This window comes from Leuresthes tenuis, unplaced genomic scaffold, assembly GCF_036924035.1.
Source record: "Leuresthes tenuis unplaced genomic scaffold, fLeuTen1.0.hap1 SCAF_7, whole genome shotgun sequence".
NCBI classification, from domain to species: domain Eukaryota; kingdom Metazoa; phylum Chordata; class Actinopteri; order Atheriniformes; family Atherinopsidae; genus Leuresthes; species Leuresthes tenuis.
In genome coordinates, this window is record NW_027325361.1 from 13,280,183 (window position 1) to 13,303,458 (window position 23,276).

At 42.4% G+C, this 23,276-nt stretch overlaps 2 protein-coding genes across 5 annotated transcripts in view; one reads left to right on the plus strand and one right to left on the minus strand.

Moving 5' to 3' along the window:
• The window catches only part of psmd1 (proteasome 26S subunit, non-ATPase 1), a 32,395-nt gene continuing 9,119 nt past the window's right edge, over nt 1–23,276 (minus strand). The window contains exons 17-25 of one of the 3 annotated variants that reach the window (XM_072389374.1): nt 13,221–13,335; nt 10,727–10,843; nt 9,680–9,782; nt 5,929–6,098; nt 4,247–4,339; nt 3,804–3,890; nt 2,639–2,785; nt 1,508–1,673; nt 1–181 (exon numbers count right to left, since the gene is read on the minus strand). In XM_072389374.1, coding sequence (XP_072245475.1) covers nt 1,527–1,673; nt 2,639–2,785; nt 3,804–3,890; nt 4,247–4,339; nt 5,929–6,098; nt 9,680–9,782; nt 10,727–10,843; nt 13,221–13,335 — 979 coding nt within the window. In that variant the 3' untranslated portion in view covers nt 1–181; nt 1,508–1,526. Of the gene's footprint in view, nt 182–1,497; nt 1,674–2,638; nt 2,813–3,803; nt 3,891–4,246; nt 4,340–5,928; nt 6,099–9,679; nt 9,783–10,726; nt 10,844–13,220; nt 13,336–23,276 lie in introns of all 3 variants that reach the window. The other 2 variants (XM_072389372.1, XM_072389373.1) reach the window with 2 other exon arrangements.
• htr2b (5-hydroxytryptamine (serotonin) receptor 2B, G protein-coupled) lies at nt 16,997–22,627 on the plus strand. Of its 2 annotated transcripts, XM_072388680.1 has the most exons (4): nt 16,997–17,152; nt 17,585–18,208; nt 20,760–20,960; nt 21,552–22,627. In XM_072388680.1, exons 2-4 carry the CDS (start codon nt 17,947–17,949, stop codon nt 22,526–22,528), a joined length of 1,440 nt encoding a protein of 479 aa, XP_072244781.1. In that variant the 5' UTR covers nt 16,997–17,152; nt 17,585–17,946; the 3' UTR covers nt 22,529–22,627. The 2 variants fall into 2 exon arrangements, with proteins under 2 accessions (XP_072244781.1, XP_072244782.1); XM_072388681.1 differs by lacking the exon at nt 20,760–20,960.

Genomic DNA, 23,276 nt, shown 5'->3' on the forward strand with positions numbered 1-23,276 from the left:
TACATATACGATATTTTATTAAACGGACTGAAAATTATACAATATGAGAATGCAAAACATTGCCCGGGTGGCAAATGAGCAGCCAGAAAGAAACGTGTAAAAGAAGTGAAGCTGGGGGGGTGGATGGACACACTGATGCACAAAGGAGACCAAAATGATGGGACTGCATGTTTTCTGATGCCTGAGGAGAGAAAAAGAGAAACGCTTTACTGAAATAATCAAAGCAACTCCTGCAAAAAGCACACAGAAAAAAACAGTTTGTCTCGGAACACTCAGATGTATTATTTTATATCAAGTCCATCACAGATGTGCACAGCTGAACTGAATCCAATCTGTTCTGACAAAGCGTGTCATGGTGCGCACAGTTCTATTACCAACCCAGTGATTTCCCCACCAAAACTCAAGCTGATGTTACACCTAAAAAAAAAAAAGAAAAAGAAATAACAAACAGTATTTGTTTTCATCTGTTGTCTGAGAGATCTTTTTTTCTCATTTTGAAATGTCAGGTTGACTGTTTGGGGTTGTACCAGCTGTCTGGGACACGGACACACAGCCATTGTTAATGTTTGACGATTTCTAGGAAAATTATCTGAAACTTTTTTTTGAAAAATCTATCCATGTAACTGATAAAATCTGTTGAAAACTCTTACAAGGACCCATAAACTTTAAAGAATCTCTAAAACTGAGTCAGAAGGATAGTTAAGGATGTGCAAATCGATCTTTTTAAACGAGAAGAGGCACCTGCAGGGACTTAATGACCGGCCCTCACAGCCAGGCTAAGCTGTGTGACTGGAGATATTTGTGTTCTGGGCATCAATCCTGACCCAGGACAAGGGGTCACTGTGACCACTCTGCCCTTTGTGCTGTCTGCAGTATCCAAATCAAACCCATGAAGTAAGCCTACAGTGAAGTCTGCAGCATTTAAACTGTCACACAGTAACTGAACCTCAAAGAAGTGACACTCTGTAACATGCATCCAGGTCATAATCTGGTTATCGACACGTCGTTGGTGTCATTACATGCACCAACGCGCTCCTACTAGTGAGGCATCCAACAAAAACGCAACCAGGCAGGAAGCATTTAGCACCCAGCGCTGCTGACGACTTCAGTGAGAGGGTTTGCCCTGTGAGCAGGAGTTTGGAGATGGCAGTGATGTTTACATTCCTCAGGCAGCAGAGGGTGAAAACCAGCCGGGCTTTTATACAACAGCACAAGCAAATCATTGTGCATTATCACAGAATGGGACTTCCAATTAAAATGCCCTGAAAGCTACGTGGGAGTGTGTTAAAGCCAGAAAGCTGCCTGGAGATCAATGACAGGAGAACTATGTGAAACCTCAACAGCGTTTTAACGATGCGAGCAGCCAAAAATTCAAACCAAACACAGACCTTCAGGGCTTAACAATTAAAAAACCCATGAAAAGAGACCAGAGTGTGGTGAGGTATGAGCTGAAACTGTGTGTTGCTGAATGATTAATAAGGATTAGGAATGACTTACGTCAACACACCGTATCCGTCGGCGCAATTCTACTCGTCAATGTACTCGAAAGGCTCGGGGGGCTCAGGCTCCTGCTCCTCCTCCTCTATTTTGGGTCCATGAGCTGAGACGGGCTCCACCAGCTCCTCCTCCTCCTCACTGGTGTCCTTCAAGATGATGATCCCACCTGTATGCAGCTGGTGACAGACAGGAAGAATTAATAACAGCGTGGAGCGGAAGGGGGAAACCATAAATATCTTCTCTGGATCGCCACGTAAAGACAGGGTAATACAGAGTATATATGCAAGGCTTGATCGCCCGTCAGTGTCAGTTTATGTGAGATTTAAGAGGTGCAAACTTGAAAATCAAAGCACAAACAGCACGTGCAGAGGCTGAGTAGTTCCACCACAATGTGAAGACACTTGAGATGCAGCATGTGATGCATGTGCACAGCCACACGGAAAGATTTAATTGGACGTGATTGCTCAACAGTAAAGTTAGAAAGAGTGGAGATACAAACGGTTCTCATGTAATAAATAGTCAACTGGTTTCATTCATTTAAAATGGCATGAAATCAATTAATATATCGTTTGAGAAGTTTTTTTCTGAACAAAAGTAAAAAATGAAGCAGAAAGAAAAAATCTCATATTAATCTCTATAAAATCTACTTTCAATAAATGTCCTGACAATGAACGGATATAAAGATTTAGACAGTAAAAGCTCCTTACTTCCTAAACCCGTCTCTGAATCAGAAACAAACCCTTAAAAGGAAGCCAGCGTTACCAAACTTTAGACGAGCAAAGGCAACATTTTGGCATGTGCTGCGGCCCACTGGACATTGTAACACTCCGAGCTTTGCTCTCTGGACATAAAATCAAACAATCCTTCCTCTTTACGGGACCGGGGTTAGTGCTCATTGGGTGACTGCGCGTCGGTCTGCCGTTTACTGCAGAAACCCGTCAACATTTACAGCAGGACCGCAGTGCTCTGCTTAATGGGCCTCGAGAGGAGGTTTCAAGGCTTTTAGGTGCGAGACAAAAGCCCAAAAGAAACCCAAGATGCTGGATCCTGATGTGTGTGATTCATTCAGTAAACACTCGCCTCTGAGATACTTCACAGTGTTAAATTTCTATCAGATCCTATTGAGCTAGTATAGTGTTACCGGTTTGAAGGGCTGGTAGCGGCAGCTCTCTGGCATTATGAGCACTTTCAGCTGGGCCGGCATCGCTCTGGCCGGGTTCTCCAAGAGCTGGAAGTTTGGCTCCGCCTCTTTCTTTTTCTCTTTCTCCTTTTCTTCATCCTTCTTCTCCTTCTCCTTCTCCCCCTCCTGGACTTCCTGTAAAGAAGGAATCAGAATAATCAGAGTGTTGACTGTGCTGGCATTTCACCTTCACATCGTGAAGTTTTCAGCTAAAATAACGGATCTGAATGTTGACAACCCCAGCAGACAAGTTGACTCTGAACCGAATGACCCCAAGTTTTTATTGGGAAGGCTTCCTTGAACCGCCATTTCAACAAGTAAGCAAGCCGGACATTTCCAGGCACGTCTCTCAGCACCAAAGCTGAGATGTAGCATCAAACGAAAATCCCAGTGAAAGTTATACTGGCTCTGGACTCGGTCTGTCTGCAGATGCTGGCCTGCGTGTGGGTCAAAGGACCAAGAAAGACAGCAAAGAAGTGAAGGCAGGTGTGTGTTCGGTGTGGAGGAGCTTAAGAGAAAAGGTCCATGCCTCTGATACCCCAACAACTTTCTGTTTAGCCTTTACTTTACCATCTAAGCTCTGGGGGGGGGGGGGCGTAGTCAGTAAAGCGTGTGATGAAATTTTAGCGCCAACAAAAGGGCTGAGAAAATTCCAAACATTTCAGTTCATAACACCACCTCCTGAAGACAAGCAGCCGCTGGATCAGCTGAAGCCAAAAATCTGCCAACAGTCGCTCAGAGTCATAAAAGCAATCCCTGAATAACACTCTGCACATTACACAGGTAACACCAAAATACCTCCCTGCACAGAACTGAAGAGAAACCTCACAGCAAATATAAACCAACGATCAAAGTATCAATAAATAGTCTCTTTGAGGTCCTGTATCAAGACCACCCACAGAGGCGTCGTGTAATGGGGTTCACTTACATCCGATCTCTGCGTTTTCGGAAACAAAAATCGCTTCCTCTGAACTTCTTGCGGTTTTTCTGATAAGCCGTAAATAGATTAGCTCAAAAAATAAATAAAACAAAGAATTCATCGACTCTTTTAACAAAAACCTAAGCGAGTGTAAACTCAGATTAGTAGAGGTGACAGGGCAGCGGGTTCGGAGCTTTTTCCACTCACCACTTCCATCTTCTCCTCCTCCTTCTCCTTCTTTTCCTTCTCCTTCTTCTTGGCTTTGGCTGTGATGGAGAGAACGGCCGTGGATACCTGCCACGCAGACAGAATGAGAGCAGAGACGTTTCCAAAGCGTAAAACAAAACCAAAGACATTTAGATCTTCTACAAACAGCGCTTTAAATGTACAAAAGCTATTCAACCACAAAATAAACGTCTCGCGTTACATTCTCCAAAGAGCATCTAAGAATGTGAAACGAGGCATCTGAGAAAAACAGGCCAGAGATGGTGAAATAATAAACAGGACGGGGCAAGAAAATGATGAGTTTTACAAGGTGGGTTTGAAATTATTCGCAAATCAATATGAAGCCAGATCGGCTTTCCCGGGCGAGTAACTTCAGAGAGAGGAAAGCAAAACAAGCCCATGTGTGCAGGCGCCTCACTTCTCACCTTCTCCTTCTCCTTCTCTTTGGGAACCTCCAGAGCTGGTGGGTAGGCAAAGGTGGAGGGCTTACAGTTGGAGCGGTACTGCACCTTCGGCATCTGAGCAGAGAGAAAACAAATGTGTCGGCTCAATGGGGCTTTATTTTGTGGCGATTATTTTAGCCAAATCAGAGGCGTACGGAGCTCTGAGAAGCCGAGCCACTTCATCACTTAAGCAACTATTTGTTGGATTCCCATTTAATTGTGTACTGAAATCTAGACGATTCGGGACTTTTACGGCTCCCCAGTTCCTAATCTAACATAATAGTGAGGTTTAGAGTTTTGATTAAAGCCTTAAAAATGTTGGAAGCGTCGGTTTGCTTCACATTTCCGAGCCCCGACATCTCTTTATTTGTCCTGCTTATTCCATTTTAAACTCAATTAACGGCTGATGTTTCCAGAGTCTGTGATTAATTGTGTTAAATGACTCGTCTCAATATTGTCAAATATAATCGAAGACTGAAATAATGTCCATCGGCGTTTCCAAACTGCTTTTCTCGTACAAGCTCGGGAGTTTGGCCTAAATCTACTGTGCCACAGAACAATCGATTAAAGAAAATAGAGACATGTTGTGACAGTTCTACACATTTTGTGGTGTTGGGAGACTGCAGGTAATCCTGTCCATGCTTCAAAATAAACACTTAAGAGGGGGGGGGGGGGGGGGGGGGGGAGACGACTGATGACACCTTTTGCAAAACGACCACTGTTCCAGGAAAGGTTGAGCCTGGCTAATGTTATTTAAGTTTTTAAATTACAACCGACTTGCTGAGCAGTTACACATTATAGTAACTACTCTTTTCATTATTTTTCTTCTGATTGCTGCAGGCTTATGTAAAAATGAAGAAGCGCTCTGTCATCTCTGCGTAGACAAACATAAAAGAAGATCTCCAGCCGCAGCAGCACCGGCTGCCTTCTGTTTAGTGTAAGCCTTCATATTGTAACAGTTCGCTGAAACAAAATGATTTAACTGTCCCCTACAGAGCATCGCCGCAGCACAACGTGAGACCAGGAGCACTCACAGTTCTGCGGTTTCACTGCAGCACGGGGGCAGAAAATATGTTGTTTTACAGCAAAGGTTGGGAAGGGGGGTACGGCTACTTTTTACAAGGTAATGAGCTCGGCTTTTGGAGGCTTGTGCTGTGGACTTCAGCAACAAACGTTGCCAGGATGTAGCAGATCTATTTGATCCTCCTGCCCTCCCCCACATCTCTTCTTCACCCCATTCCTCGTGCATTATCTGGGGGCTTTACACCGAGTATATTCTGCTGTGCTTTGTAAAGCTGGGCGTGTGCAGCTAATAAAACGGCATCAGTGTCCTTGGTGTCAGGTGCTGCTGCTGCTTCGGGTAGCAAAGACGAGGAAAAGCTTCTTTAATGTCAGTTTAAGACTACTATATGTCACACTGATCCCTTGGCACCAGTGGGCCAGTGGTAGGAGGCCAGAATTATCCCACAGTGAAGAGGAACCTCGTTACAAGAGCAAGAGGCTCCATATTTTCTGCAACAAATACAAAACCAAGAGACGTAAACACAACTACGTTTATAAATCATAAATGTCTACCACTAATACTCGCTTTACTGCACCCTACAGTAGAGAAGCAATAATAATACTCCAAAGGGAAATTAGAGAAAGTTTTGACACTTAGGTACCTTTAGGTCCTTGTTGAGGCCGATTATAGCAGTTGGTGTGAAGGCAAGTGACAAGAAGTGGGAGAGAGGAAACCAGAACCAAAACTGGGTGAAGACCAGTAGGCCGACCACTGATGGCATGTGAGTGTGACCTGTCCTGGACTGCAGAGAGATGGTGACATTTCGCCCACCTACACAGAAACAGAAACAACACAGCAGGCTTCATCAGTGTGCCATCCACAGTAGGATGGGAATAAACAGGTTTCATTAGTGCTAAAAACCGATGGGATGGAATTTGTATCAAATTGCAGGGTCTCTTCCAACAGTTAAATCTGGGAAGAAAAACAGAACAATGTCGACATCGAAAACAGATTTCTTTCTTTTTACTGATTGGGAAACAAAATGTTTGCAAGTTGCCACAGAAAAAACAAGATAAGGGAGTGTGGGGTTAAGAAGGGCACCGACCAGGATGTTCACCGCCCAGAGGAGGCCGGCTTTGGGCATCAACCGGTTTGATGGCGAGCCAATTGCATCCGGACAGGCATTGTCTACAGTATCCTGTACTTCAATGTACAAGCTTGGTCTCATTAATCGTCATTAAATTTGAGCTACACAGGAGATTTATTTTCCATCATCATTATGTGCATCATCGGCACAATATCTTTTAACTTATCGAGACTGTTGCTTGTTTTTATTCATTTTATTTCCTTCTATTTATATTCTTTTACATATTTTTAATGCTTTTTCCGCTCCCAGCTGCAATGCTGTTATTTTATGTAAAGCACTTTGAATTATTTTGGATATGAAATGTGCTATACAAATAAATTTGACTCGACTTTGTAAGATTTTTTTGGTGATATTGGCCTTTATTTCAATGTTGCTTTGGGTCAGAGAGAGGATGACGTGCAGCAAAGGGCCCGAGCCGGGACTCAGGAGACCGATAACTGATCTACTTAAAAAATTAAAAAAAAACACCTACATAAACACTGGATGCCAGCTGCACTGTAGTTAGTATTACAGCTTAATTTTTTGCAAATATTTCTGAAGCTTATAGAATTTTTTTTGGCAAGATGACAGAAAATGTTCTCTTTTTTCCCCGTGGTTTTAATGAAGATTATCCATGTTCAGATTTTGGTGAAGCTTTGCTGTATTCTAAGGTTTCATTCAGATGTCATACAACCATTTTGGAACTACATCACTTCAGTGTGAGCAGACAAAGTAAATCTCAGTCTGATGTAATGAGTAAATCGTTCAACCAGTTACAGCATCTCAATTCGCATTTCTTCTGTCATTCCTAAGGAGGACAAACACAAAAGAAGATCTGTGCGGTGATACTTTGATAACTGGTGGGGAGATTAACGGGTGCGGACACTCAATGTTGGAGCAGTTCCATGCTGGTTTTGTCCAGAATAAACAGAAAAGAGGGACAGAAGAATACAAAAGGAGGGGGAGTAAAAGACGAGAGGAGGTAACCAGGATGAAGCTGTCATCTCTAAAGGGGTGAAAAGAATTACTTTCATTCCAAAGCAAAGGTTACAAGGGAGTAGCTCCTCCATCTAAAAATGAACTCAGCCTAAACAATGACACTTAAATCATCTGCTGCCATCCTGCGTTGCTCTCACTTTGATCAGAGGACACTGCGAGGACTTAATCACAAGAGCCATGTTTGACATTTGAACTGTTGTTGAAACCCTCCCAGCACCAAAGATTAGATGTTGGTTAGATTGACCAACGAGGTCTCTTCGTTGTACCACAACTGGGTCTCTTAAATACTTAAGGGGTTGGGTGTACTTAACGAACACCCCCACACCAGCTGTTTTTGCCAACTCTCAGTTTGGTGGGCCAGTTTTTATTCCAACGAGTAGGTGGGTGGGTGGGTGGGGGTTGTGTGACTAAATAAACAACCAGCGAGCGTGGCTGAAAAAGTAAATAACTAAATCCCAAGAAGCAGAAAGTCCAGGGATATTTTTCTACATAAACATGAGAAGAACAGCGAGTGAATGGATTGCAACAATAAGAGCGTCTGTCAGTGGAAGACGAACATGCCGAGGTGAGAAAGAGAAGACATGGATACAGAGAGTGAGCTGGAGACGGACATTTCCTGCGTAATGAGCACCAGTGAGCTCTAATCGCTTCCGCCAGTCTAATTAAATACAATTACCCTGCACCTCTAAGACTACTAACGCCCTACAAGAAGCAGAATAATTAAACATTCATACCGCATGAGCCTGAGCATGTCTGACCTTCAAACACGAGTAGTAGGAACCCTGTCTGAAAGGGTTTAAATAATGTGCAGCACTGAAAACACGGAAGCACTGAGAGCGGTAGTTTGGATGAAAGCGTGAAGAGCGGCTGGGAGTATGTAGCAGGTCTAGAATCTGGGAGAGGGGGGAGTGATCAGGGTCCGTCTGGTTGGTTCTCGGCCGTTTATTGCGCTGATGTGACATGTGATGGAAGACCTCTCTGCCATCATCCGTATTCTCTAATGCAAACTCGGTATGTTGCCACACGCTACCTCTTCTTAATTTCTGTCATCTTTATAGAGAAGTTGAGTGGGTGGTGGGGAAGGTGTAGGTGGAGGCTACAGTGTGCGTGGTCATTTGTCTCATTGGTGTCTGTGCGGCCCTGTGATGGCTGGGTGACCTGTCCAGGGTGCATCCTGCCGCTCACCTAATGGCAGCTGGGACAGGCTCCAGCTCACCTGCGACCCTGGATTGAACTAAACGGGTTTACAAAAATTAATGGAAGGATGGGTGTTTTTCCGGTCTTTTTACAGTATTTTAATGCCATATCAAACCATCGGCTATTCTCTGAAGATGATTCAGGTTTTCATTAGCTTTTTAAAATGTATCCGCTTTCAAACAATGACTGGAGCATGGAACAGGAAGTCTTAGCCCCGATATCCGGCTTTTTGATAACAGATTGCCAAATCAGACAGAAACCCAGACATATCATCCACAGCCTTAAAAACCTAGTTAATAGGTTCTCACACCAGTAATCATTTATCTTGCATTGGTAGAATAAATTCTCTGAAGTAGTAGCAGAAAAATAAATAAAAGATTCCTAAAACCTGAACTCTGACACAAAGAAGCTCCTCTAACAGTGGGAACTGTGTCTGACTCCGTAAGCAACACCTTAAAGTGCATTTGGCCACATTGCTGGTTCCTTCTGACTGACAACACGGGGTTTTGTGCTGGTGCTCTTGCCAACAGAGAAAGGTTTGCACATACATGTGGATGTACAGTGTGGCGTGTGCGCAAGTGTGTAGCTCTCCACATGATGATGTACAGATCTCTAAGACCTCACACACACTCACACAAACTGCTTGCTTGTGTCCACAAACACCCGCACAGACACACAAACACAAAGGCTATCAGACAAACAGCAATCACCAGGGGAGGCCAACGGGCCATATGGCCGAGAGCAGAGCAGAGCGGAGCTGAGGTGGGGCGCTAATGCACCTTAGCATGATCTGTTCCAGAGACAGAGTGCACGGGTGGTCAGCATAAGAGGGTTAACTCCCTCCCTGTTTGCACGAGTGTTAAATGACTCAAAAGAAGGCACACACATGCACAAAAGAACCACAAACCCACATCACATTGAAAGCAGTTCACTTGTTTTACCGTGTAATTAAGAAATACAGATTTTTTTTCCCCTCCCTATCCCCCAGAGGGATGAGGTCACATGGGGCGTGCGGAACCACAGACCCGTTTAATCTCTCACGCAGTGACAGACACAGATAAACCTGTGGCAGCTTTGTTTGGAGACTGACCTGCATCGAGGATTCCCTGGGCCAGGATGGCGCCAAACTTGGCCATCACATCATCGTGCTTGTCGTTGATCACTTTTGCATACAGCTGCCTGAACTGGTTCACCTAAAAAAAAAAAAAAATAATAAAAATCAAATTTTGATTTCATTTTAGGAAAAAAAACAACTCAGAAATAAATATTGTGGAAAGATGTATACATTTTTTCTTTCAAACCCCCTTGACAGAGCCTCTATAGATAAACACAGCTACACGTTTGCAGACATTTGACATCGTGGCATTATTAGCACTGCCACACACAGACGTGGTGATGATGGAACAATCGGTCGTCCAGCATCAGCTGCCACAGTGAAACTGAGCAAACGTTGTGCTGGATATTCATCAACCTAATCTACCACGATGAGACGATGAGCCTGAGATCGCGGTCTACAAATGTGGGGCAGAACTACAAATTACAAAGGCTGAAAGAAAAACTCACGGATGTAATTAATACCTCGTGATGTCCCACCGTTTGAAAAAAAAAAAAAAAGGTGCCTTTTGCACAATCCTGCATACCAACTTCAGCTTTAGGAACCGTTGCTGTGCAGATGAGGAGTCTTTGAAAATGTGTCTGGTATTTCCTAATAGTCTATGACAAAGCCCGAAGTGCTTCAAGGGTGAGAACGTGCAGTTATGCCTGGACTAGTCACTCTGCAAGTCTTCCATGACCCGAACCTCTTTTCTTCTCTCTGAACAATTCTGATGTTTTTTTGCTTTCACTTCAGCCTTCCCCCTTTTCCTTTATTCGTGAAGTTTACTCAGGAAAGGCTCCGGTCTCAGAGGTACTAAGCATCATTTTCAGAGTCACTGAAGCATGTTGTTATTTTCCAGGTAACCAAAAGACACCCAGACAGAAAACAGGACAGCGTTGTTCTGTTAGCTGTACTTTTTGTCTCTACAGACTGGTTCACATTCAGAAGAAAATTCCCCTGGAGCTCAGAGACACTCGAGGACCTAAATAAACGTTTTGATCCCGGCTGCTCACTGAAGAGCCCGTTCCACTGTGCGCTCACCTTGGGACAGGTAACTTCTGTCTGCTGGATCATGATCAGAGCAGAAGCAATGAGGGCGCCTTGTCTCACATAATTCACTGGGTCATTGGTCATGGGCTCCAGCAGATTGATGGCCTCCTGTAAAGGGACAGATAAAGTAAAACAGAAAAGTTGGTTATGTGGTTAAAATAGGCACCTTTCTTTTTTTCTAAAAACTTCTGAAACTGTGAATACTGTTAATCATACTGTCAAAGTGTAATAAAAATAATAGAAATAATGCTTTTTCAAAGCAAAGTAAAGTGAAATCGTCATAATAAATGGATAGTTCAAGCAGGAGGGGTTTCTTGAATGCAAAGACAATCATTCAGGGCTTTTTTTTCTCTCGAATCTTGTCAGAATCAGCCAAAAAAAGAACACGATAGCTGGGCTTGCCTTCTCTACTTAAATCTTTAAAGAAGAACCCTGCCACAGGCCAACGGTGAGTTCTGGAGCCGGTGCGGAGCTTAAGCCTTCAGTTTGTGGCCAAAGGTGCAGTCTTAACAATGCTACATTTGTTTTCTCATTCACACATCAAAGGGGAAATACAACAGTTTTTTCTGTTTCCATTGATTTTCCTTTTCCAAATGAACAGAGAACTGCAGCAGTGGCACTTCTGTTTGGTCGAATACAGGAAAGGGGATTATCAAGAGGCAAACAGACCTCACAAATTAATGTCATTAGTGTCATCCATATCTGGTTGCCCCTGACAATGAAGTTAACAATTACTCTCCTCTGATGACTACTGTGAAAGGAGGAGTGACTGAGGGAGGACCACCTCCTCGTCCTTCATTTCTGCCCGCTCCTCTAATCGGGTCATCACTGTTACTTTTATTTCTCTTGAACAATAGCGGCTGTAACCAACACCAGCAGGCTCGACGCGAGGCGTCAGCTCCACAGAGGAAAGAGAAACAAACTAGGATGATGACAGTAGAGGTAAAATAAACCACGTTTCATCAGTGTTCTTGGCTCAACTGGCTGAGACAGTTGGGCTGTGGGATGATCAGTTAAAGTGTAAAGCCAGTGCTGATCTACCACATCCTGCCCATGATAAGTTGTAGAAGGGGGGCTAATTGAGGGTATTTATTGCCAAACCCAGCCAGCAGGGCAGGTTGGCTGCTTAAACTCACTTTCATCCACGTACATTAATGGGCTATTTTGTTCAAGTTTTTGCCAAGTTTTTCAACAAAACAGCTGGGGGCTTGAGTAAATAAACAAAACGGAGCAGAACAAATCTAACCACATCATAATTTCCACCAACATTTTTTCCATCCAACTGACCAAAGAAGCTGAAATGTTAGGAAGTCAAATGGCAGCACAAACAGGCTACAGCAACGGTCAAAACAACTTTCCCGACTAGCTTTTTCCTTTAGCTGTACAACAGATAAGGAGCGCTGGTCTAATGTATATATATAAAAAAAAAAACTAAAAAAAAACCTTCCATCTCTAAATAGGTGACCCAGTTCTGCTGACACATCATCTCTCTCACCGAGGGCCGAATGTCCTTGAGGTATTATTTTGGAGAAACCAGGCAGTGAGGCATTGGAGCCGATCTTTTTCAAAATATTCAGTTGGACGCTCCAGGGCTCAAGGTGCAATGAGCCATAACTGCTGCTGTGGCTGTGCCACCTGAGACTGACCAACTCACATAATTAGACAGCTCAGGAACTGGCAGCACCTCTGACTTCTGCCTTTTTCACTCTCCTTTAAAGACTCCAGTGAACCCAGACACAAGGACAGAGTAAAAAGCCTGATGAGCGAGTGCCAACTTGGATAATTTCATCAGCTAATCTGCAATGAACTTTTCACATCTTTTCACATCCCTTCATAACAATTACAGCAAACGTCAACAGATTAGAAGCTAGATAAGTCCATTTAATAGTCCATCTTGCTCCATGTTCTAATTACCGAATACAGGGATCAAAAAGGTAGAAACAAAGCTTAAACTGCAGCAGGCTATTTAGAGCAAGTTCATTCAACTTCAGCTTCTATGTGGATTAAAGAAGGTGAGTCTGTACTCATAAATCTCACAGATGAGCCATCAATTAGCTGCTTAAAAGGAAAAGCCTTCATTCAGCACAGATAATCTTTGCATCAGTGACGCACAAGATGTGTCAAGAGGAAAGGAAAGCACACAAGATAGATGAGGAAAACTGGGACAAGGGTGGATTTTGTGGTTAAAAGGACAACAAAAAGAGTAGCTGGGGACACATTACATGCATATTGACTCAAACTAGCAGGGAAAGGCTTCAATTCTGGGACAAAATGACACAAAGCAAACTCTTTAGTCGAGGCTTAGCCTTTATGCAACTCAGCTGAAGAAGCACGCCTTTCCGATGTCAAAAAGAAACAGTTATCTCTTTATTTTGAAAGTTGACGCTGACTTTTCAAACAGAAGCTCGGCGCCAAAAGAGATAAACGCGAGTTAAAGTAGCTGTTCTGGCTGAGAGAGAAATAAATAAAAGAAGGAGGCACTCACCTTATTGCCTGTCCCAGCGCAGCAGATACCAAGAGCCATGGCAGCCCCACAGCGCACATGAGGGTTGTAGCTCTCTGAGAGCAGAGACACCACACTGGGACACTGCTCCGGGGTCCTGGACAGACAAAGAGAGAGAAAAAGAAATGAGGAGGAGACACTCGAACGCACCGTTGGTAACAAAGGCAGTAACTGGAAAAGAAAAAAAAAAGTAAAGAATAATTCACTGTAACAAATAAACGCATACGGCGATGACGCCGTGGAGCATTCTTTTCCAATGAAACGTTAAATCAACGCAGGACAAACACCTTTAATGTGGCACAGCGTACAATTAAGCTGCTACTAGTATACTTTCTGTCTCCATGATAAAGAGTAAAAGCCTAAATCACGCAAGGGGTGACATGATTCATTAAGTTTAAAATGATCTGGGCCTCGAGTAAAGAGATCAACCATTTTTACTGTAGTTATCATAAGTCAGACACCGATTTATGTTTGTTTGGGCCTTTCAATTTGTACCTATACGATTCTAATCAGCAGAATATGACACAAAGGGCCTGGAACTAAATCACATGCATTTTTTAGTGCCACCGATGCACTCAACCCTGAACGATGGGGCCTCATAGTTATTATTCCTGTATTACATGTGCACAATCATAATATTCAGGTCAAAAGGGAACCATTTCAGAGGGTAAATAGTGTTTATGTGACAGAATTATGACCAAAAAAAAGAAGAAGTGTGGATGAGAAATGTGTAGATTTATGTCCAAAATGTCAATCTGTACGGATTTTCTCACAGTTGCGTTACTATGGAGCAGAATTCAGTGAGTCCAGCCGTTTGAGATACAGCTGCAAAAGTAGACTTTCTGCCTCATCCACGAGCCCTAAAAGAAGCTGACAATACTGGATAATAACTGATAAAGTCAAACTTTTTTTACCCATGTCAAAGGAAAAAAAAAGAAAATGAAACTTCAGTCGTAGTGAAAAACATTTAAGGGGACACAGAAATGAGTCTAACATCTGCAAAGAGTTGATGAGTCATGAGGCTGCACAGAGCCACATGCAATCATTAGGCTCATCGAGTGAGCTAAATGAGGGAACTGGAGAAACCTCGTCCCCCCCAGTAATAGCGCTCCGATAGTTGTATGGAAGCTACGCACGCAGCTTCTGTGGCACAAATGCTGAACTCAATTATTCGAAACTTCGATCACTGACGATAGAATCCCAATGTCAACAATAAAGAACAAAACGTTCCGCAATGAACTTAATCTGAAAGCAATTAAGTCAAAGATAAATAAAACATGCTGAAGTTATCCGCTGTAGAAATCTGAAGGGAAAACATACAGGCTCTCACTAAAAGTAGTAATAATTGAAAATGATCATTCAGAGCTTTAGAAGTCCAGGGCAATGCCACATTTCTGCAATTTTTGTGCCACTTTCCTGAAATGTCAGTGAATCAAATGTTTCAGTGACAACTGACTGCATCAGAAAAGGCAGCTTCAGCTTCTTACATGCAACTAAAAGCTCTTTTTCTTTAAACAAACAGGTTCTACTTTCTTTATTTGCACTATAAATCAAGCTTAGGCACCTATTTCACACACGAGTATAATGTCAGTGTAGAAAAAAACTTTTCTTTAGTCCTGCAGTAATACATTGGCATGTACTCAATAATTAATCTCTACTGGCCTGTGTGGAATTAGAGGCTCAGCTCAACCACTACATGAGGACTTAACAAGATCCCAAATGGCAATCACTGGGAGATCTAGAGGGCTTTTCAATTTCACCTACAGGGATAAAGTTTGGTCTATTTTGGTAGACTAGATGACGCCCTTCAACCTAGAGTCGGATAGGCAATGACAAGAAATTATAAGAAGAAAGAACCGTGACATAGGAAGTGTTTCAGTGACTCTGAAAGCTAATTTGTAGCATTCAGCTTGAGGCAAACACTGCTGTGGGTTTATCCAAATGCTTTAATCTAAAGCCTTTTCAACCTTTTCAAAGTACTTGATGGGAAGATTTGCATCAACAACAGAAAAGAAGAAATCAATTTCCAGCATTTGTTTAAGGTGAAAGGCAGTGAAGCAACGGCGTCTGCATTTGCAGGTAAACTTTAAAATTCTGTCGAGCGATGGACTCGCCCTCAGAATGAAATCAGAAACTGATAAAGAAAGAGGAAAAGCTTAGAAGAAATAAAATGCAGAAGACTTTTTAATAGATGCCAGAGAGGCAACACATCAACTGAAAGATTGGAAGAATAAAGTAGAACTGTGAAAAACATGGAGGCATTTCCCACATGAAATAGGGCAGTGATAGGTGAAATATGCCCTCAAACTATGAGCGAGCAGATCTCATTAGCTTGCTTCCTGTCTGCTACGAACACTCATCCAAATCCAGAATGAAAGCACCTGGACAGTGTTAATATTAGTAAGCAAAGGGAGGTGGGGGGGCTTTTATTGTTGACATGTGAATTTAAGTTCAATTAACGTCCAACAAAGCGTAAACAAACAAAAAAAAAAAAAGGCAAATAGTTCCACGTTATACAGCATCAGTCAAAAGTCTGGACACAACCTAAAATGAAGGTTCATTCATCTGCTGATGTGGCGCCGTCGCACAGTTCGTACGGTGCACAGGTTGCAGATGCTGAGAAATGAGAAGAATCTGAAAATATGCTCAATGTGACGTGCAGGAGGGAGAGTTGTAGTACTGTAGCACACCTTCAGCCGTGTGAGAAACAAGAAGCGAGAAAGAGCGAATGGGAGAGCAGGGGCTCAGCGAGCATCTTAAAAATAAGAGGGACCTCTTATCACCGCGCTGAAACTCTAGTTGTTAGATGAAATCACTTACAAATGTTTGTGCTTTTTCCTGACAAGTGTAACAAACACCAGTCATCAGACTAAAGTAACTAAACAGATCTGAGCACTTTGACTAAATTAAGACAGCATGTTTCGGCTAAACATCTCATCTTTGGTACTGCCAGATCCAAGGGGAGGTATCCTCGAAATTTCTCACATATTCTCACAAAGAGACGAATCATTTTTCTACCATGTAATTACTGAAAGTGCCAGAGTTGTTTATTTCTACAACTTACAATGTGTTGGACCTGCTTTTAAAAGCAATGAGTAAACTGTCCTGTTCAGACAAGCAGATCAAAGGAGAACGCAAACCACTACATCAACCTATAAATATCGCCAGCCATCATATGTAATCTAATGTAAAATGTGATTGGATCAGACGCTCTCAGCCTGAAAAATGGAAGATCATTGGGACAAAAAGGAAAAGCTAAGCAGTACAACCACCACACAAAAGGGCTCTCCCCATAAACCACTGTTACTCCCCAGTCTCTGCTCCTTTCAAAGGGGGAGAGAACAGAGAGTGACAAATATAAACAGTGGGACGGCTGTGTTGAAGGAAATTACCTCCCTGCACCACTGGCACGAGGCCAACAAGAAGACATTCATCTGTTTTGTATAGAGTCTGACTCACTTGGAAGCCAGAGGGGTGGGAGAAAGGGAGGGAGGGGGGGTTTGAGACAGCAAATGAAACAAGAGAGAGGGCGAACTGATCACAGGCTGTGAACAAGAAGCAGAGAGGAGGAATGAGAGGCACAACATCTGAAAGTTTTAAACCTGTGCCCAGAGTAGGTGATGCAAAGCAAGACTAGAGTTTCCCCCAACATCTGGAATCAAAGCAGAGACCGCATCATGGATCGCTTCGCTGCTACAGGAGGGCATTCTGTTAAATTCTTGCACAGAAAAGCGACCGAGTAGAAGGAGATCGAAGATATTATCTACATGGAACGCATAGACTGAAACGCACCGGGCATTGTGCGCCGTTTTCCCAACGAGGCTGTGAGCGTTAACACACAAAGGAGCTTGTAAAGATACTCAACAACTGAAATGCCAAAGGAGCTCGGCAAACGTTCCCTTGGAAAAAAAAAGGTAAGAGCATAAAACTGCTTCTCACAGATTTTTACCCCATTATATCATAAAATCTAAAGGTTTCATGTTAACCTCACCAGTGTTGCATATTTAGAATTAATTTGAAATTATTTAAATGATCTTTATTAAGAAAAAATTTTAAAAAGCACTTTGTCGACTACTTTTTATGCAAAACATTAACTTTACAATGTATACATAAGACATACCTGTGAGGAAGTTGTTTCTGATCGTAAATCAGTTAAACTGTAAAAGCTTGAGTGCCATGATTGCTACCATATAGTGGAGGGAAAAAAAACAACTTTGCCATGAAGAATAATGGCCATCGCACAGGAAAAAGCCTCCTCATTTGTAACTATAAACGTCACATTATTATGTCACCATTGAGACAAATTAAAGCAAACAGGTAACACGGTTTGGCCGTTTCTCCAACAGTGCTTTTTCTTACTTCAAGGGGATGCAGTGGATGACAGCTGCGTGGGAGAGGGAGCACTCCTGTGAACATCTCAGAGTGGAAGTACGACTCGTGGTGGGATTATTCTAACGCTGGAGTTTATTGCACCGGATCTGCTTCTTTTTTTCTTTTTGAAACCTTTCAAACAGTGAATCTTTGATTGTCTGCCGCTCGTTTTGGTTTGTATACTGTGCAAGGGATGATGCACTTTATGACCCAACCCTGAGCACCATACCCTGCACGCTCGCCTGCGGGACCCAGTGACCATGCTGACCGAGTGTCCAACGCCAGAAAGATCAGAGCCCAGACACACGCTCAGGCCCGCTGTCATCTCAGCAGCAACATGTCTCAGCCAGTCGTGGCACGACTCGACGATAACAGCTCACGTGCAGGCGATGTGCCTGAGATTCAGCTGAGATGGGCTGCCCTGCTCATAGTCATGGTCATCATTCCCACTATTGGGGGAAACATCCTGGTCATTCTTGCCGTGTCGCTTGAAAGAAAGCTCCAAAATGCCACCAACTACTTCCTGATGTCACTTGCTGTGGCGGATCTGCTGGTGGGACTCTTAGTGATGCCAATTGCGCTCATCACTATACTCTACAGTAAGTTTAGCATGAGGCCTTGTATTAGGACCCCAACAGCTTTACAATTACCAAAGAGCAATGAACACTTAAAACTATGAGGAGTAATTTGTCTTTTTGCCCAAATCAGTTTTCTAGATAGGATGACATTAAAATAGAATTATCACAAACTGTCATTTCAACAAAAACAAGTAAAAACACCTGAAAAAATGACAGATATTAAAAAAAAAAATCTCTGGAAATAATCCACTAAATAAATTTACAAAGAAATACAAATAAATACTTAAAAAACATTGCTTTAAAACCAACAAAATGGGGAATATAAATAGTTTCTTATTGTCCAAAATACAACAGAGCATCTCCATGCATATTTGCCTAGAAGAACAGTTACATGACAAGAGGCAGCAGATGCCAAACATGTCACGATCTCTGGCATTGCTGTGGTAGCAGCTGCACAGCTTGGACTCAGCTATTGTCTAACAGACAGAGGAATATGCAAACAAAAACTTTTTTTTACTTCAATACCAGTAACTGTATTGAGTAAATACAGCTGCACACTTCTGTTCCCCCTGTTTTAATACAAAATTGCGTGTGATGGTGAAGCCAGTGTTCTTCATTAATCCAGTTAGAGGTTAATGAGCCAGACCATAATTATATCCATCACAAAGAGGCCGGAGGATGGTGTGTCACACGGTTGACTGTAGCCTTTGCGTCAATCATCAAGGTTTAGGTTTGTCCATCTTAATGCACAAGATATGCAGAATTAATTCATAGTTGCATTTAAGTTTAATAAATAAATGTCTGTGTGCACGATGCTCACGCTTAGATTGGGTTGTTGTTAAAACGTATGACTGCTGGCAAGGCTTTGGCATTACAATGAATTTGTTTAACAGGTTAATAAATCAATTTTCTTTCATAATTCGTAAACAGTTGATTCAGACTCTTAAAAAGCGAGATTTATTAAAATGCAATTTATGTACCTTTGGATTTGGCAGATTAAGGAGTGATAAATTGAATTTAACTGATTAACAAATAATATTATAATAGTCAAATGTTATATCAAAGTGTGAATCGGTCATTTTAATCTTCGAGCAGCAAGAAAAAGAGAAATTCTCTTCAACTGCCGATTACTTTGCTCGACCCAGACAGCTGTCATTATGCACCAATTAGGAGAGATTGAGCACAGAGTGCTGCGATGTGAAGGAGGTGGTCAGGGAGACATAAACATACACATTCAATGTCTACATAAGGTTTGTGTGAAGCGTAGCAGAGCTGACTAACGACAATGCAGACAGGCAAACGGCCAGAAAGAGGATCACTGCCTCACACCTAAACTGAAGGACATTAAACACTCTCAGTCATTTGACACGGGAAAGGTTACGCTGACATTATTTGACTTGCAGGTCATCACCACTAAAACAGTACAAACAATCTGCTATTTCTAACACAACAAGCACTACAAAAATCAATGTGAGGACTATCTCTATGCATCAAAGTCTGGTCCAAGTGGATATGGCTGCTCCAAGTGTCTCAGTTTGAAATTGTGGGGTCAGAAAACGTTAAGCAACGCTAACCAAGTGGTAAAAACCCACTCGATGAGATATTTGAGTGTGAATTATGTCAATTCAGACAATTCAGGTATGGTTACAGTCTAGTTAAGTCAACAAATATTCCAGTGCAGTGTCTCTTTGTGCGTCTGTGGCTACACGCTGAAGCTGTCGCATTGTTCAGACAAACGATGCAAAGCACCAACGACAGCCTTGTGTAACCAGAAACTGCTGCAGATGCATTGCCCTTGCGACTATTTATATGATGAAACAAGGATATTGTCAAGAGCAAGTGGTAAGAATAGTAAAAACAAAAGCAGCTCCGTGCCTTTTTAAAGAACTACGTTTGAGATAAAATGCTTGGGTAACACAGAAAAGGTATTAGTTGTATGTTAAACAGATCAGAGGCTTCAGCTTTCTCCTTTTTAATCCAACTAAATGAAAATATGCCTTTGTCTGCAGCAAGCTGGACCTTGAAAGCTGCGATGTTTATTGAACGTGAATAAACATTTCACTAAACAGGTACCGCTAATCTGCTGTAGTATTTGTCAATGAATAAACCTTCCACACGAAACCTAATGCAATGTGAGTCAGAAATTCCCCCAGTGAGACGAGTGGTGCATGGAAGAGACAAACGGGGACCGTGTTAAAACAAAGTTATAAGGAATATTTCCAGAACTATTTCTTGCCAGTTTTATGCCTGGAACTCAAAATAAACACAACTGCTGAGCACAATCTCAGCCACAATCTCCATAAAGATCTTTTAGCTCCATAAACAGTCACTGAAGCCTCCCGTTTCCAGTAAAGACATTTCTCACAGAAATAAACAAACACCAATCTTGTGCACGAGTGCTACTTCTAATACACTGCCATTGTGGGATATCTCCCGTAACCGGTGGCGAGTAAGACCAAATTCTACATGTACATTCAATTAGATAATAATTGCAGAGTCACTACCACAGATAACTAATGAACATGCCAAAAGTTTATCGTTTTAATCCATTTCCGTCTCATCTTCTCTTTAGACTCTGGATGGCCTCTTCCTGAGTTCCTCTGCCCCATTTGGCTTTTCCTCGACGTGCTTTTTTCTACCGCATCCATCATGCATCTATGTGCCATCTCACTGGATCGCTACATTGCCATCAAGAAGCCAATCCAACACAGCCAGTATAAATCAAGAGCCAAAGCAATGGCCAAGATTGCACTGGTGTGGCTCATATCCATTTGTAAGCATATTAACTCCGTTTTCTCTTCTTCATACAAATGTATTTCAAACGATGAAAGAAACCTTTCCTTTGATTAAATCTTTGCACAGAAAGATTCAAACCTTTTCATATGAGATCCATGGCAGACCTGGTGTATAAACTCAAAAATATTTGCCAGTCGGTAAAAGGAAATGCTTTATAAACAGCACATGGGAAAGAAATGGTGTGAGTGAGGGGCAGGGTGGTGCTGGCATGCTTAGTGACCATGTAGTGAGAGCACAACTCAATCAAATTTCACGAGTTGCACCAGCAGCCCATACATCTTGTGTAGCTGCTCTGTTTTCACGGCTCATTAGACATTAAAAATGAAATGCCAACAAAAACCACCAAGTCTTACATGACAGCAAAAAATTAACATGATGAATCATTCTTTAAATGTTGAACTGGTTAAGTGCAAGGCTGAAGGCTGATGATCCCTTTCAGATGGGGACAAAAACTCTTCCCATGTAAAACAGTTTGATTTTCAGTGCTGAATCCATCTGTTCAGTGTAACAAAAATGACAAAATAATTCCCACCGTTTGCCAGGATTAATTGTTTTTGTCATTTTCCAGGTATCGCAATCCCAATTCCAATAAAGGGCCTTAAGAACTACCATCTTCCCAACAACATCACCTTCAACAATAACCACACATGTCTGCTGAAACCAGACACCTTCAAGGAGTTTATCATATTTGGCTCCCTGACCGCCTTTTTTATCCCTTTGACCATCATGATGGTCATCTACCTACTTACTGTGCAGGTGTTGCGCAAAAAGGTTTACTTGCTCAGGTCGAAGGTCACTCAGCGCTTCAGCCCCCCGACGATCTCCACAGTGTTTCAAAGGGAACAAACTATGACTGAACCTGAACCTGAAGCTGAAGCTGAAGCTGAGCAAATGAACATGCTGGATAACAGACTTCCCAGAATGCAAGGACAACCGAACGCAGCAGCCACAAACGCTCTCACAAGAGACGAAATTTCCTTTCGCAGAATGTCGACGATGGGCAAGAAGTCAATGCAGTCTCTGAGCAATGAGCAGCGTGCATCAAAGGTGCTGGGCATAGTCTTCCTGCTGTTTGTCGTCATGTGGTGCCCTTTTTTCATAACGAACATCACCTCTGCACTGTGCAAAACATGTGACACCAATGTCATTTCCCGCCTGATGGAGATTTTCGTATGGGTGGGTTATGTGTCGTCGGGGATCAACCCGCTGGTCTACACCCTTTTCAACAAAACCTTCAGGGAAGCATTTACACGCTACATGACCTGCAATTACAAAAGCTTATCAAGCCACAGGCCGGGACGCCATCCGAGAGCGACGAATGCAGACTGGACCCTTACGGGGATTTCATTCAAATCTACCATGGCAGAGAACTCAAAACTGTTCGTGAAGCGGGGAATGGCGAATGGCATTGGAGCAGTGAGTTACCAGAGTCCACTGAGACGCCAGCAAGCGCCTGCACAGTCATGCGGTGGTGTGGTGTTGGACACGATACTTCTGACTGAAAATGAAGACTTTAAGCAGGTCGAACATGTAAGCTGTGTATAGAGATATAGAAATAATAAACCCAATTAAATGGAAGTGGCTCAAATTCATGGTGCTGTTCAATCTTTTTAAAAGAAAGCTTTGCCCCATAAAAGGAAAAAATAAAGACTGGGACTTTTGGTCCATTAATCCCAACAAAAAAAAAAAAAAAAACAGAAGCTAAAATTTTTGTTTAATTCTGCACATTTTAATTTACATAAAATTCTACTTTTAATCCAATAAACAACCTCTGTGACCATACCATGGAAAAAAAACAACAGGAAATATCAATAATGTGTATTCTGAGCATGACAGACAGTTTGAGTGTTCAGGTGTCTAGTTGGGCCTCCAAGATAACCAGAATATCCCACATAACAGGTTATTCTGCCACAAAATAAAGGCAGCAGGCACGACAACCTGGAAAGTCTCTGAATGCTGTACATAATATATTCCCATGCTGATCTTTTCAACTTGGACTGTCTAAAAATGCTGTAAAAAAATCTCAGACCACACGCTTATATTTGATCAAGCCAATACAACTCGATCGCTCAAGTTTCTTCTGCAAAAGACAAATTCATTGCACTCCTGGAACGACACTCGTTTCATTTGCTGGAGCTTTGGGAAGCACTCGTGTATCGCAGCCTGCTGTTTTGAAATGTTGGCGAATAACAGTTTGTACATACAAAAGAACAAAACACAGATTCAATGGAAACTTAATTGTGTTTAATAAAATTTTCCGACCTGAGAAAACTGAAACTATTTCAAACATTGC